General features: G+C 40.6%; 2 protein-coding genes across 2 annotated transcripts in view; both read right to left on the reverse strand.

Annotated features, from left to right (window-relative positions):
• Positions 1-6,029: 6,029 nt before the first annotated feature.
• Positions 6,030-8,003, reverse strand: LOC107730058 (gap junction alpha-9 protein-like). Its single transcript, XM_016540789.1, has 2 exons — positions 7,862-8,003; positions 6,030-7,390 (listed from the first exon to the last, which is right to left on the reverse strand). The coding sequence occupies exon 2, from the start codon at positions 7,369-7,371 to the stop codon at positions 6,166-6,168; it is 1,206 nt and encodes a 401-aa protein (XP_016396275.1). The 5' UTR covers positions 7,372-7,390; positions 7,862-8,003; the 3' UTR covers positions 6,030-6,165.
• A 1,518-nt stretch (positions 8,004-9,521) lies between these two features.
• LOC107730045 (serine/arginine-rich splicing factor 10-like) overlaps positions 9,522-14,414 on the reverse strand; it is a 15,740-nt gene continuing 10,847 nt past the window's right edge. Inside the window, exon 7 of the mRNA XM_016540778.1 lies at positions 9,522-10,119. Within this exon, the coding sequence (XP_016396264.1) occupies positions 9,891-10,119 (229 nt within the window). The 3' untranslated portion in view covers positions 9,522-9,890. The remainder of the gene's footprint in view (positions 10,120-14,414) is intronic.

The following is a 14,414-nucleotide window of genomic DNA, read 5'->3' on the forward strand; positions in this document are numbered from 1 at the left end:
AGACTTTAAGCATTACAAATGCATAGATAACAAACATATATTTTGGTAAATAATATTATAAATAAGAATATTGAAAAATGTATATTTGTGGCTGAAGTTATGCAAGCTTACTTGGGGACATGGCAGTTTAGCCTACTTGCACTAAAATCAGAGTAATTACTTCTAATGAATTCATTTTGGGCACCATTTTTTGTGTTCTATGTAAGATGAGCATTTAGAAACATGCATTAGCCCATTTTTGCACAAAATATACCACAATATGTCATGGGGACTCAAATGGCACCGAATGCTAGGAATGACCCAAAACTGTACTAATGAAATATACTGAAATGCAAAAATAAAAACGCAAATCAAATGTATAAAATACTTGAAATCTTTTATTTTGTTAATTTAAGTTATTCCCTGTCATTGTTTGTTTATTTAAAACATGAACAGACATGAGACCATGAAAGTTAATTAATAACACACTTAATAATATCAACTTAAAATACGTATTTAAAAAAACGATCTAAAAATTGTAATTTGCATATATATATTGTTGCTCTTTTGTTAGTTTTGACTGCTTTTATTGGCCTCATTTGTAAGTCACTTTGGATAAAAGCGTCTGCTAAATTACTAAATGTAAATGTAAAAAAACAATAAAGAACATAAGAAATATTCTCTTTGTTTATTTGCATTTCATGTGACCATGAAAGCCGGCATCAAACACAAACACAAGCACAGACTCATGTCCATGAGCATCATGATTCGTGAGCGCACCTGTTCGCTCCAGGTGAGAGGGTGCGTCCGAAATCGCATACTGCTTAGTAGGTACTACATTTTGAATTTGAACGTACTACTCGACCGTTAAAAAAGTACGTTCTATATAGTATGAATGAGAGTAGTATGAATGGAATTCGGACGTACTACATCCGCCATGTTGATGTTGTCACGTGACATATGCGTCTTCACAACAGCGCCAAAATGTAAAGAGCCCCTCACTACTGCGCGAACATCAGCAGTGTTTCACGTTATTCTTACCGCTTTCATCGGCGTTTTAACGTTGATTGGATCAACAGCTCAGAGGAGGCGTCTGATCATTTGATTTGTATTATTTGTATTTGTTATTTATTTTAATTTTAGTTAAATTATGTCTGAATTTATTCGCCAAAGTTTTGCGCAAATCTGTAATGGAAACGCGCCTAGTGTCGTTCGCAATGGCGCATCACACAGTGAGTAAACAAACAAACAAACAAACACACGATAAAACTCGAGATGTTCATTCCTGCTGAACTCTGAAACGCTGTTATTGACGAGTGTGTTTCTGTGAAGCTGTGTTGTATAAAGCACGGTAGAGAATAAATGAGATGTGTTTAGCTTTTAAAAGCCTTTTTATATCGTGTAAATGTGTCTGAATCTGCTCGAACTTCGCTTTTCTTCGTGATGTCTGAATGTCTGAATCAGTTTGTATGACGTCTCAGGTTCACACAGGTGTAGAGAATCACATTAACTAGCAGAGCAACCACTAACTAACTAACCAACTAACACAAACTGACGTCTTCATCTTCAACAAAATATTATTACATTTTTTTTCTAACATTCGTGACACTTGGTATATTGTAATCTAATGAAATGACCTTCCGACTCTTTTAAGTGTGATTTAGTGTTCTCTCGTGAGCATCATGTCATGAACAGCAGGTTAAAGAGGAGAGTAAACTCTTCTGGACAGGTGTCCGAGGCGAGGCGAGAGCAGTTCAGGAGGTATCTGGAGAAGGCCTCACCAACGGTAAGAACACCAGATCAATCCACCGAACATCTGCTCTTCTGTGTGGCTGACTTCATCTTCTGCTTCTCAGTCCTGGTGGCTCTGTACGAGGACACCGAGAAACCCAACAATGCCTCGGAGTATCCTCACACTGCTGCTCTGGAGGAGTCTGCTGCTCACACAGAACCAAAGCCAGTTTACTTCTGTCTGTTTCAGGAGAAGTGTAGAGAAACCTCGCGCTCGTCCGTATGATGGCAGGGAATAGAGACCGGTGTGAAGCTTTTATAAAGAGATGCAGAAGTATCACGCAATGATCGCGTGTGTTCTGGGGGAATACGGTAGGGCTCGGTGAAATGACATGAATATTTTTTTTAAAGTAAAATCCTGCCCTTGCTTCATGAAACTCTTATTAGCACAGCAGTTCATCCGGCTGGCCCGACAAAGCACGCAAGTTGCGTGAAATCAAGTTGAAAAACAACACAATAGAATTCATCTACTTTCTTCTCTGAGGTTGATCAAGATGCTGAAACATGTTTTTAATTAAGTTTGGACAGAGAGTGAATCCCACTCTGAAACTGGTTTAATGTGTATATAGGCCAGTGTGTTCATTTAATGTTTGATTTGTATATTTGACCTCGATGTTTGATGTCTTTTTAGCATGTATTGCCCACTGGGTTATTTGTCACAAGTTATTGTCATTCTGAGTCCTGCTCCAGAGATGTTCATCTTAGTGAAGTGGTTTCTAGGCTATAGCCGAGTTTCCATCCTAAGATGCAAATTTAACTTTTGCGCAAAATTGGAATATCGCATAAAACATTTGCGAATAAGCACCATTTCAATCCAACGAGTCAGAGAGAACAAAATCGTCACTTCCTGATAAACTGCCACTAAATATCACTAAGAAAGTAGGAGAAGCCACTGAATATAATAATTTTCATATATAATAAATGACTTGCGCCTCAGAGCGAGCAGACGAAACACAATAAATGCGGTCATTGCTTTCAGATGCTGCTGTTTGGGAACGCAGTCGTGTAAGAGAGAACAGAACACAGAAACACTTTGACGACAGACTTTGCTCAGGCGTTTCAGAAGGATCATAACATTTCAGATGCTTTGGATCAAGATCGGTTCGCTGGTTAGTCAGGTTATGCCGTCCCATAGCGCACAGTCACATCACTTGAACGCTCGTGCAGAATTTATTCATAAAATGTGTTTCCATCTCCTATTATTCACATTAACCCTTTTTCGCACAAGTCAAAAACCACCTCAGGCGAGCGTAAAAACCTTTTTGTGAATTAAGGGATTTCTTTTCTAAATCTGGTTTAGTGCTTCTCAAACCTGTCCTGGGCTCAAACACAGCATGTTTTATGTCTCCTTGTTTAACACACCTGATTAAACTCATCAGCTCGTTAGTACAGACGTGACCTGGCTGTGTTAAATGTGCGGTGCTTTGGGAGAAGCACTGATTTACAGAAACCAACGGCAGGATATTTGTTAAATAATGCATTACATTTCAGTTTGTTTTTCACCAAATCCTGTCACACACAGCAGAACGCTGGGAATATACGACTCGTGTCACATCAGCTCATTCTGTGACACTGCTGCATCTTTACCTAACTTTATGCTGATGGCATGCATTGGCATTACATTGACGTTTCTTTACATTTCTGCTTTGTGGTCTGAAAAAGAAAGAAGGACAGTAAATGATGACTGGATTTTCATGTTTGGGTTACCTAACCCTTGAAGGCCCGGTTTCACAGAAGTGGCTTTGTTTAAGCCAGGACTAGGCCTTAGTTAAATATTATTAAGCAGATTTTATGAAAATGCCTTAGATGAAAAGTTACAGGTGTGCATCGTGAGACAGAACAATGGCACTGATGTGTCTGTGAAAGCAGGGGAAAGTGTGGTCATATTACCACTGCTGGGCCAAAACACTGTAGGAATTCACGTGATGTAAAGATTTGACACGGGTTCACTGCGCTGACCGACAGGTGATTTCTGCACTATTGATGATCGACAGTCGACTCTTTGTTCACTAGTGAAACTGCACTTCTAGACCTCAAGTTGCAGAGGCCATGAAACACGATCATGTTTGATGCAAAACAAAACTAGATCTCTCTTACTCTGCAGCACAAAAAATATTTGTAGCAATAGCCAACAATACATTGTATGGGTCAAAATTATAGATTTTTCTTTTATGCCAAAAATCATTAGGATATTAAGTAAAGATCATGTTCCATGAAGATATTTAGTAAATTTCCTACCGTAAATATATCAAAACTTAATTTTTGATTAGTAATATGCATTGCTAAGAACTTCATTTGAACAACTTTAAAGATGATTTTCTCAATATTTAGATTTTTTTGCACCCTCAGATTCCAGATGATGTATAAATCTCACTGTGAGTAATTGTGGTCATTTACACGGTTCGCTCAGTGGAAGATCTCAGCTCTGGCACCATTTCAGCGTCACGGCATGTTAACCTAACCTTCACTAACCCAGGTTAAGCAGCCTTAACTAAGCCACCCGTCAGCTTCATCAAGCATCAGCTGGGCGTTGGAACCGAGGCAGAAGATGCCGAGAGTCTGCGGCTGAAGCTGAACACTTTACAGCAGAAATATGATCAGCTGATGGAGGAGAACAAAGAGCTGAGGAGCCGGGTGAGGTATTACCCACACACACTACTACAGCGCTTCACTCGGACTCGTATAAACCGTGCTGTGATCACATGCGGGTTGTGTTTGTGTGAATTACAGCTGCTGCAGGGTGGGCAATAAAGCTCATTCTGATTCTGATTCTGATTCTGATAGTATGTATTTGGTGCTCTGACTGTATGCTATATGCATTGGTGATTGATCTTACTGATCATCTCACAGCTGTCAGGGTATATATATATATATATATATATATCATTAAAACATCACATCATAAAGAGCTTTTAATTCTATAGATAAATAAAAATGTGATTTCTTTACCAGCAGAGGCCACTATACACATCAATATAGACACTAAGATATGTCTGTCAATTACAGATGGGTTCATCTATAAACATCTATGAATATGAAACCCATTAACATGCAGCCACGACTCATTCTAAACATTGAATATTTAGACCGTCCAGGCTGAAAATAAAGCTTCAAGTCTTGTGTTCAGAGATAGTTCAGCCAAAAAGATCATTCTGTCATCTTTAACATGTCATTCCAAACCTGTATGACTGACTGACTTCTGCTGAATACAATACTATGTGCTATGAGAACATTACAGGCTTGTAGTGATGCAGCCACGACAGTGTAAACTGCATCACGAGGTAAATTGGAAAACAATAGTCAATTCAGCATCATAGCAATTTAACTTGCAGTTACTAACACTGTACAAACAGCCTGTTGTTCTGGCAGAAATGTATTTATTATAAGTGTTACTGTTATTACTTATATTATTGGAATATTGGGGAATACTTTACTTTTATATAAAATGTTTTTGTAGTTTCAAGTTTTTTTTTATTTTTTTAAATAAATTTCATAGTTTATTATTACTTATTGTTTAGTTTAAAATCCATATAGGATAACCATGTTAATGAGGACGATGCTTTTACTTCTTGTGACCACCATCTTACTAATACTAATTCTAAGCAAGAACTTCTTTCTCTTTAGATGTTTATTGTAATTCACTTTAAATTAAGTAAAATGTTAATTCAGTAAGAGCATGATTAAATATAAATAGCAGTGTCTTATATAAATTAGATGTTTACTATTTACAAATATTAAAGATCTTAAAGGGATAGTTCACCCAAACATTTAAATTGTCATCATTTACTCACCATCATGTCATTCCAAACCTGTAAGAATTTCTTTCTTCTGTGGAACATGAAAGAAGATAATTTGAGAAATTCAAGAAATTTGTGTCCATACAGTAGAAATCAAGGGTAACCAAAATGGTTTGGTAACATTATACAAAATATCTTTTGTGTTCCACAGAAGAAAGTAAGTCATGCAGGTCTGGAATCACACGAGGCGGAGGAAATGATGACAGAATTTATCAGCAATACATTTCCTGCATTCTAGCTCAAAGTCAATGCTTTACTGTCAGGTGCATTTCTATGTGACAAAACTGCATTATTAAGTTTGTTGCATTTGCTGTGAATTCAGTAATATCTATCATTGTCCTGTTTTATTTATTTATTTACTCCAAATGAAGCCCATATAACCCAGCAAAACATTCACGGGGGAACTCGTGGGCTGCATTTGTCCAGGGCTGAATTTAACCCCAGCCCAGCCCGTCATGGAACGTCATGAGGGCGAGTAAATTATGACAGAATGGTCATTTTTGGCTGAGCCATCCCTTTGATCCAAACTGATTCCTGTGAGAGAGGCACACAGAGCCTCAGATCTGCAGGTCGCTGGCGGCTCGTCTGCTGCCGCTCGTTAGTGAAGCTCGTTGTCTGTTGGGTGAGTCGTGGGATTCCCTGCGGATCCGTGCTGCCGTGAGCCGGAGCTGGGCTTGGAGTCTGCGCTGTCCGAGCCGTTCCCTTCCGCCGCCGTGCCGCCGTTCCAGGCCGGACTGTTTCGCTGCTGCTTGCGCGGATCCGTTAGAGAGCACTGGGACTCCACCGGGAGCCGAGTCTGCGCTGCTGGGGATTGAGTCTCGCTGCAGGGGTTGTTGGAATTGCTGTTGCGCTGCAGCAGACTGGAAACGATGTCCTTGTTCTCCTGTCGCACCTGGATGGGCACGAACGCAGACGAGGGGTTAACGAGCGCGGGGTACGCGGGTCCGTTGCCCTGTTTCTCCAGGAGCGGAGCGAATCCACCGGCCGCCATTGGGACAGTGGCTTTACGCCCCTGATGCAGCAGCGAGTTCCTCTCGGCGCCACAATCGTCGTCTCTCAGCGGCGGACAGTAGTCCAGAAGCCCCTTCCTCAGCTTCTTGTAGGCCAGGTGCAGGATCTCCAGCAGGCTCAGGAGCAGCGAGGCGGCGGAGATGCCCTGCATGAACACCATGAAGACGCTCTTCTCCGTCGGCCTCGAGACGAAGCAGTCCACCACGTTGGGACACGGCTCCCGCTCGCACTTGTACAGAGGCTGGAGCTTGGGCCCGTACAGCAGGTACTGGCCTGTCATGAAGCCCACCTCCACCACGGAGCGGGTCACCACATGCGCCAGGTATGTGCGCAGCAGCGGGCCCCGGAGCGGAGCCTTGTTGAGCTTCCCCTGCTCCAGCTGCCGCAGCTCCCGCTCCACCCGCCGCCGAGCCTCCGCCAGCTCTGCCTCCATCGTCTCCAGCTCGCGCCGGAGAGCCACACGCTTGCAGTGACGCTCCTTCTCCAGGGCGCGCAGCTGGTAGATGGCGTGGCCCATGTAGACCAGTGAGGGCGAGGACACGAAGATGACCTGCAGGACCCAGTAGCGGATCAGGGAGACGGGGAAGGCGCGGTCGTAGCAGACGTTGCGGCAGCCGGGCTGCTCCGTGTTACAGATGAAGTCGGACTGCTCGTCGTTCCACACGTCCTCGGCCGCCACACCCAGCACCAGCATGCGGAAGATGAAGAGGATGGTGAGCCAGATCTTCCCCACCATAGTGGAGTGGATGTGAACCTCTTCCAGAATCCCTCCCAGAAAGTTCCAGTCGCCCATCCTCACACGGACATCACTGCTGCGGATGAGACGACAACTCAACCCATACACTTCTCACAAATCTCACACACCAGAAATACTAAATGTGACCACAAAACCAGTCATAAGGGTAATTTTAAAAAAAAGCTGAATAAATTAGCTTTCCATTGATGTATGGTTTGTTAGGATAGGACCATATTTGGCTGAGATACAACTGTTTGAAAATCTGGAATCTGAAGGTGAAAAAAAATCATCTTTAAAGTTGTTCAAATTAAGTTCTTAGCAATGCATATTACTAATCAAAAATTAAGTTTTGATATATTTACGGTAGGAAATTTACAAAATATCTTCATGGAACATGATCTTTACTTAATATCCTAATGATTTTTGGCATAAAAGAAAAATTTATAATTTTGACCCATACAATGTATTGTTGGCTATTGCTACAAATATACCCCAGCGACTAAACACTGCTTTTGTGCTGCAGGGTCACAAATAACTCAACACTCACCATTTGAGAAAGTTGCTCCTCTAAAAGATATAAAATCGCCGAACGAGGAAAAACTGTTAATCGTGTTGACGGCATGATCAAAACGCATCTAACAATGATCTGAAAGAGGCGGCTGTGTTTTTCATTCGACTGGACGCTGTGGTTTGAGAAATCTAGGTTGCTGCTAACTTTATATCGTGGCAAAAGTAATCAATGCGATGTGTTGCTGTGCTTCTGTAAAGGCCTGCGGGTCAACTGGACGAGGAGGAGATGGTCCTGATGTAGCGTGACACTGCACTGATGCAATCACGTAACTCAGAGCAGTTATGCCCCCGGTTTCACACACAAGGCTTAAACCTAGTCCCAGATTAAAATGTAAATCTGAGCTGTTTCAACTGAAAGAAACTTGAACGGATTGATCTTAAAATATATCAGTACTTTTGTTTTGTCTCAAGATGGACACCAGTAATGTTTTTTTTCTAAGGCACGTTTATAAAAATTACTTAAATGTCCTAATTGAACTTTGGCCTAATCCTGGCTCAGACTAAGCCCTGTCGGTGAAACCAGGCCTAGGTTTATTAATGACGTTGGGCTGTTGACTGAAGAGACTCGGGTTCTGCTGTTCCTCAAGCATGTGAGTGACCAACAGCGCTGTGAGTAACTAGCTCTCTGTCTGTCGATGCTTATCATAATTAACGATCAATCGGTCATGTCCGAATTCATACATGAACTGCTCTCAGAATCCAATCAAGGTTTTCCCTCAAGCCGGTGTTTTTAAACCTGTCATTGACCTATCGATGGCCAGAGAGCGCAGGGGTGGTGCTTCGGCATCTCTCGACCAATCAGGAGTCCCGTGAGGCAGTGGATTGTGGGATGGATTTCGAGCAGGTTCATTGATTTGGCAGCGGCTGCTCTCTTACACGCTAACGATGATGATCATCTAATGCTGAAGGGTCACAGGGTCAGGGCTAGATTTATTTGACACGTGTCATCAAAGAGCACTCGTGTAGAAAACACCTCAAAGCACAGGACAGAATGAAGCGTCTGTGGCAGGTTGGCCTTTCATGACAACATAAATAAGCAAGACTATAATCCCCATCATGTCCTTCCAAACCTGTAGAAGCCTTTCTTCCATACAACACAAAATATTATATTTTGACTTTCATATGTTGTATACAATTGTATATAGTACATGGTATGATTATTTTTTTTAAGGGAAAAACAAACATTTTTCAAAAAATCTTTTGTGCGACACTCTTAAAAATCTGTGGCATCAATTTCCAACTACTTAAAGTTCTTTATAATGGGGAAAGGTTCTTTGGATTTATTAATATATTCTTCACACCAAGACAAAAAGTGGTTGTTCTATGAACTGACCAATGAAAGATTCTTTAGGAACTAAAGCCGTTTCTTCTGTGGCCTCACTGTGAAAAACCCTCTTCTGGAAACTTTAGTTTAAAGAGTGAACAGATTTGGAAAAACATGAGGGTGAGTAAATGGCAATATTAGGGTGAACTCATTTTAAGTTTTGGAAACACAATCAGAAGGCTAAAGTCACAACATGCGCAACAAGATTCCTTTGTAATTATTACTCCAAACCAAAACCACAAGCACACATTGTGCCAAATCAGCATCATATACTTCAAAATGATTAGGAATCCAGATCGGAGGATAAACTGGAAAATTAACACGACAACATACTGATGCACAAGAAATTTATTTCATTCCATGTAAAAGGCCTGCAGATTTCACAATAAAACACATCCGAGACACTCACGGAAGACCGTTTTAAATGGATGGCCATTACTGATCAACTAAAACAAAAATCTCTTACAAAAATATTGAGGTGATTTTCATCTCATTCTGCGCAGCTGCGCTTGTAAACTAAACCACACAGACATCATCAATGCTAACACTGCAGCCGTTAGCAGATGTGTGTGCTAAAACAGGCGATGCTTTGATTGCCTCCTTATTAAAAGAAACAGACAGACGGGCTGTCACTCGCAGACATTCACGCAAACGACAAAACCTAAACAGGTTTGCATGGACTCTAATGCCCCCAGGACTTGCGTCCGTCCCAGGAGCGGGATCTGGAGCGGGATCTGGAGCGAGACGGGGAGCGCGTCTGCGTCTTCTCCTCAGTGGCGTCCGGACTCTCTGTGTGGAGCTGGCTGGTTTCCCGCGGGCTGCTGGACTTGGACCTGGAGCGCGACTGAGCTCCGCCTCTTCTCTTGGAGTGGGCGGGGCTTCGGCTACGGTCACGCGCAGACGGCCTGGGCCTGCGGGAGTCACATGACCGTTCAGACGAGTTAGAATAGAGTCACATCACAGACACACAAAGTGCATTAAGAGTTACATTTAAGAGTTACACAAGGGTCCTGCACTCTTTCCCCGCCAAAAACGGAACGTTCTCGCTGTTGTACGCTAGGGGGCGCTATTACACATCTCCTGAATGAGTCTAGAATCACTCGATCAAAAACACAGATGAGGAAGACGCAGAAACCAGCGATCTCGGATGTATGCATATGCATATGAAAAATAATGCGATCATCAACACTAAACCGCATATAAATGAAAACCGCCTAATGTTCCCGAGTGAAATGTGGATCCTGGAAGTGGTAAAGGCCTGTGAAGCTTTGGGAGTGCTGATGCAAGCCATCTACTGCATCTTTGCTTTGATAATATTACTGAATATGATCCAGATAGTGTTTGATAAAAATACGATTTTCTCAGCTTTTTGCTCAAAATGTTGCTTTTTTATGAAACCTACCTACATTCAAGTGTTGATAAAAACAATGCTTGAAGCTAGAATAAAACAGATTTTTGTTTAAAAGTAGAGGGTCTGATCTTTATTTTGGTGTACTGCATGTTCAGATATTCATACAACAAAATATTCTGGGGGCCATGAAATTTTAGTGAAAATCAGCAAAAACTTTTTTTCAAAAAACGCTGGCAGAGAAAGAGTTAAAGGACAAAAAAGCAAAGTGATAAAAATGCTTATAAAATATAAATATAAAAATGCTTTCACTGATAGTTTTTTTTTAAACCAACTTCATCCTGATCATAACTACCACAAATGTTTGCATTTTCAGGATTTCTATGTGGAAGATTCAACTTTTGGTGATTTTTCTGAAATAGTTCAAAATGTTCTGTAACAGTGAAGCAAGAAATAGGAAGCATAGAAAACAACTTTCACTTTCTTTTTTAGAAAACAGAATTAGTTATTACATGAATTGAGTGATCGAGTGCCAGTCACATTAAAGCGATCGTTCGTTTACTCGCCCTCGTGTTGTTCAAACCTGTATGAGTTTCTTTCTTCTGTTCAACACAAAAGAAGAGATTTGAAACGATGTTGGTAAGAGTTTCTGATCCCCATTGACTTACTATAGCAGCCAAACACATTCTTCTAATGATCTTCTTTTGTGTTCAACAGGAGAAACAAACGTACACAGGTTTGAACAATATGAGGGCGAGTAAATAATTCTCATTTTTGGGTGAACTATCGCTTTAACAAAGCTTATTAGTGATTCGTTACAACAAACAGGCTTTCCTAATCTAATCAACATTTACACAGTCTAAGAGCTCATTTTATTTTAGGGCTGTGCCATCAATCACAATTGTGATAAAATCATGACGTGAACCTGAGTGATTTCTCCTTATGCATTCAGAAAGCATATTCATACATATTTGATTACAGTGACGTTATTTATGAAGATGACGATTATTATGATGAAGTTCGTGACGATGCATATTAGTGTTGTGCTGATAGACGACAGGATCTGTTGCTGAAGACTTTGACGATATCAAGACAATCATTATTATTATCAGGCTAGTATTATTATCTAATTAATATTAGGGCTTATTTGCTCCATATTTATTTTCCGTGTTTTTACAGCGTTATAACCAATCGCACACGATCCATTGAGTTTCTGAACGCAGTGGCATATAATAGTTTTGTTGTTCAGTGCGAGCGCTCGCTGACTGAATTCAGCTCTCTCGCGAATTCTCTCAACAAAATCAACAAAGTATTATAATTAGTAACTTACAATTAATATTAAATTATGTTGAACACAAATTCAGTCATATTAAAAATATTTGATGACATCCATATGCTACTTGACTAAAAATATTTTTTAATAAGTAGTTAATAGATTACACCAACATTAGGCTGCTTTTAGCCTCACTCTCTGGCGATGAAACTAAGTAAATAAATAAATAAGCACAATAATAACGTGTATCGGCGGGCTGGCGATCGGATGATATGACTATGGAGCATATCGCCCAACACTAATGCGTATCGTGAAAAGCACAGTACGAGTGAACGTGAATTATGATGAGAGAAATGTCTGAAAAAATTGGTTTTCCCTGGTTGTTGTTTTTGGAGCTTAAGCCCCATTAAGAGTTTCAAATGCACACCAAACTAAACGAGCTCAAAAAAGCATAAAGAAGTAACTGACACAGTCACGTATTGTTCATGGAAAGATTTCGGCAATAAAGCCACAGCTGCTTCAGACATGCGGTCCAGCACTAAAGCTGCTCTCCTGCTTTGAAACCCGGTGGATTGAGAAGTGCTATACCAGTCGGGGATAATGCATGGCTGCCTGTGCTTTAAACGATTTTAATGCACGACGTGGAGGCCAAGAACTTTGTGGTTTCCTCCGTGAAGTGCATTAAAATCGTTTAAAGCACAGCTAGCCGTACATTATCCCGCTTATACAAGTTTACAAGTTAAAGCTGTTAATGATGTTTCGCAGCGCAATATTTGACTGGAAGGGTAAAAATGAAAATTTTCGTCAGTTACGACTCGTTAGCACTAGCATTCTGCCCGCTTAAAATCAGAAATAGTGCGGTAAGGTCACATTTATTTGAATGAATTATAGCATTTATTTGAATAACCGATTATTAACAGTTAACCGACAAGATTAATTTAAATTAGAATTGAATTAAATTATAAAGGATAAGTGTCTGTGACCCGTTAAAAATACCAAAATTTGTTTTCCAGGGATTAATTTTACGTGCGCAAAAAGCAGCAAACAACAGAACACAATTCACATGGTCACATCACGCACCTGCAGCACTTCTGCGAGCGGAGAAAAACATAATAAAGCTAGATAACCTAGCCTATATATAATGAATAAATAGGCCTATACGAGAAATATATTTTCACTTAATAAATTAACAAAACAAAAGAAAAAACTGTGCAAAGTATGCAGAATTTCGGTTCATTTTTGAGCTGCGCGAAAGGAAACCGAGACGGCAGAAAGCGGCATCCTATTTTTCTTCATTTTACAAAAGCACAAGATTTGTTCTTAATGTTAATATACACAAATACAACCAAACATTTTACAGTGTCGATTATCTGTATGACCAGGAGTAGTTGTTTCCACTGTTGAAGTGGAAAATTTTTTTAAGTGATTGCGCATGCGCACAGAGTTAAGCATTTCTAACTTGACAATGCAGCCTGTTCATAATAAAATACAGTCAGTCAAACATACAGAAAAACCCTGCTCAGGTTAAATATGCAGTACAATCTGTGTCGTTAAGCGTTATCACCGTACCGCCGTGATGTTATGCCAAAAACATTTTGTTTGGATATTGCAACAGTACAAATGTAGTACAAAACCAGGTTTACATAATAAATAATATTTTGGCATTCAAATACATCACTAATAAGGAAACATTTGGATTTGTGTCGAATGAGAGACCCAACGTAGGTTTCAGTTTCACTTTAGCCTAAATTAATTCGTTTAGGCTTGTTGTTAATAGCCTATTTTTCATTCGTTCTTTTCTGAATACTGTTAATTGAAAGGATTTGCTGTGGAGCGAGGGGAACTAAAATTGCCTAGTTATATTTATAATGTTTTAAACGTTTCGCATCTCATTGGGTCTATTTCTGAATATAATAATAAAATGCGACTTATACGCGACTAATGGGAGGGGGGGGGGGGTTCTCTCAGAAACGCAATTTTATTTTATATGCGTAGCATATTTTAACTATGCGGCAGACGTTTTAAAATACTTTGATAAATTGCTGCAAAAACTAAACAAAAAACTATAAAATTACTTTTAAGCGGTTTAACTGATTGTATTAATCGGTCAAAATTCTTACTGTCGGTTAATGGTTAACCGGTTAAAATGAGCATCCCTAGTCGCGGGGAAGTGTTGACAAGTTTGTGTATGTGTGCGCAGCACAATCTGCGATCTCCGACTCTCTCGCTCCTTCTTTCTGTGTGTGTGTGTGTGTGTGTGTGCGCGCGAGTGAGTGAGTGATGTGTGTGTGTGTGCGCGCGCGAGTGAGTGAGTGATGTGCGTGTGTGTGTGTGTGTGCGCGTGTGTGTATGAGTGTGTGTGTGCGTGCGTGCGTGTATGTGTGAGTGAGTGAGTGAAAGAGTGAGTGTGTGTGTGTGTGAGTGAAAGATGTGAGAGAGTGATGTATGTGTATGTGTGTGTGTGTGCGCGCGAGTGAGTGAGATGTGTGTGTGTGCGTGTGTGTATGAGTGTGTGTGTGCGTGCGAGTGATGTGTGTGTGTGAGAGAGTGATGTATGTGTGTGTGTGTGTGTGTGTGCGCATCAA

Source organism: Sinocyclocheilus rhinocerous, unplaced genomic scaffold (assembly GCF_001515625.1).
Source record: "Sinocyclocheilus rhinocerous isolate Xijiao unplaced genomic scaffold, SAMN03320098_v1.1 scaffold1119, whole genome shotgun sequence".
Classification (NCBI taxonomy): Eukaryota; Metazoa; Chordata; class Actinopteri; order Cypriniformes; family Cyprinidae; genus Sinocyclocheilus; species Sinocyclocheilus rhinocerous.

What these genes read in the sequence shown, in the direction of transcription:
- LOC107730058 (XM_016540789.1), bottom strand. Translation starts at nt 7,371, where the DNA reads ATGGGCGACTGGAACTTTCTGGGAGGGATTCTGGAAGAGGTTCACATC.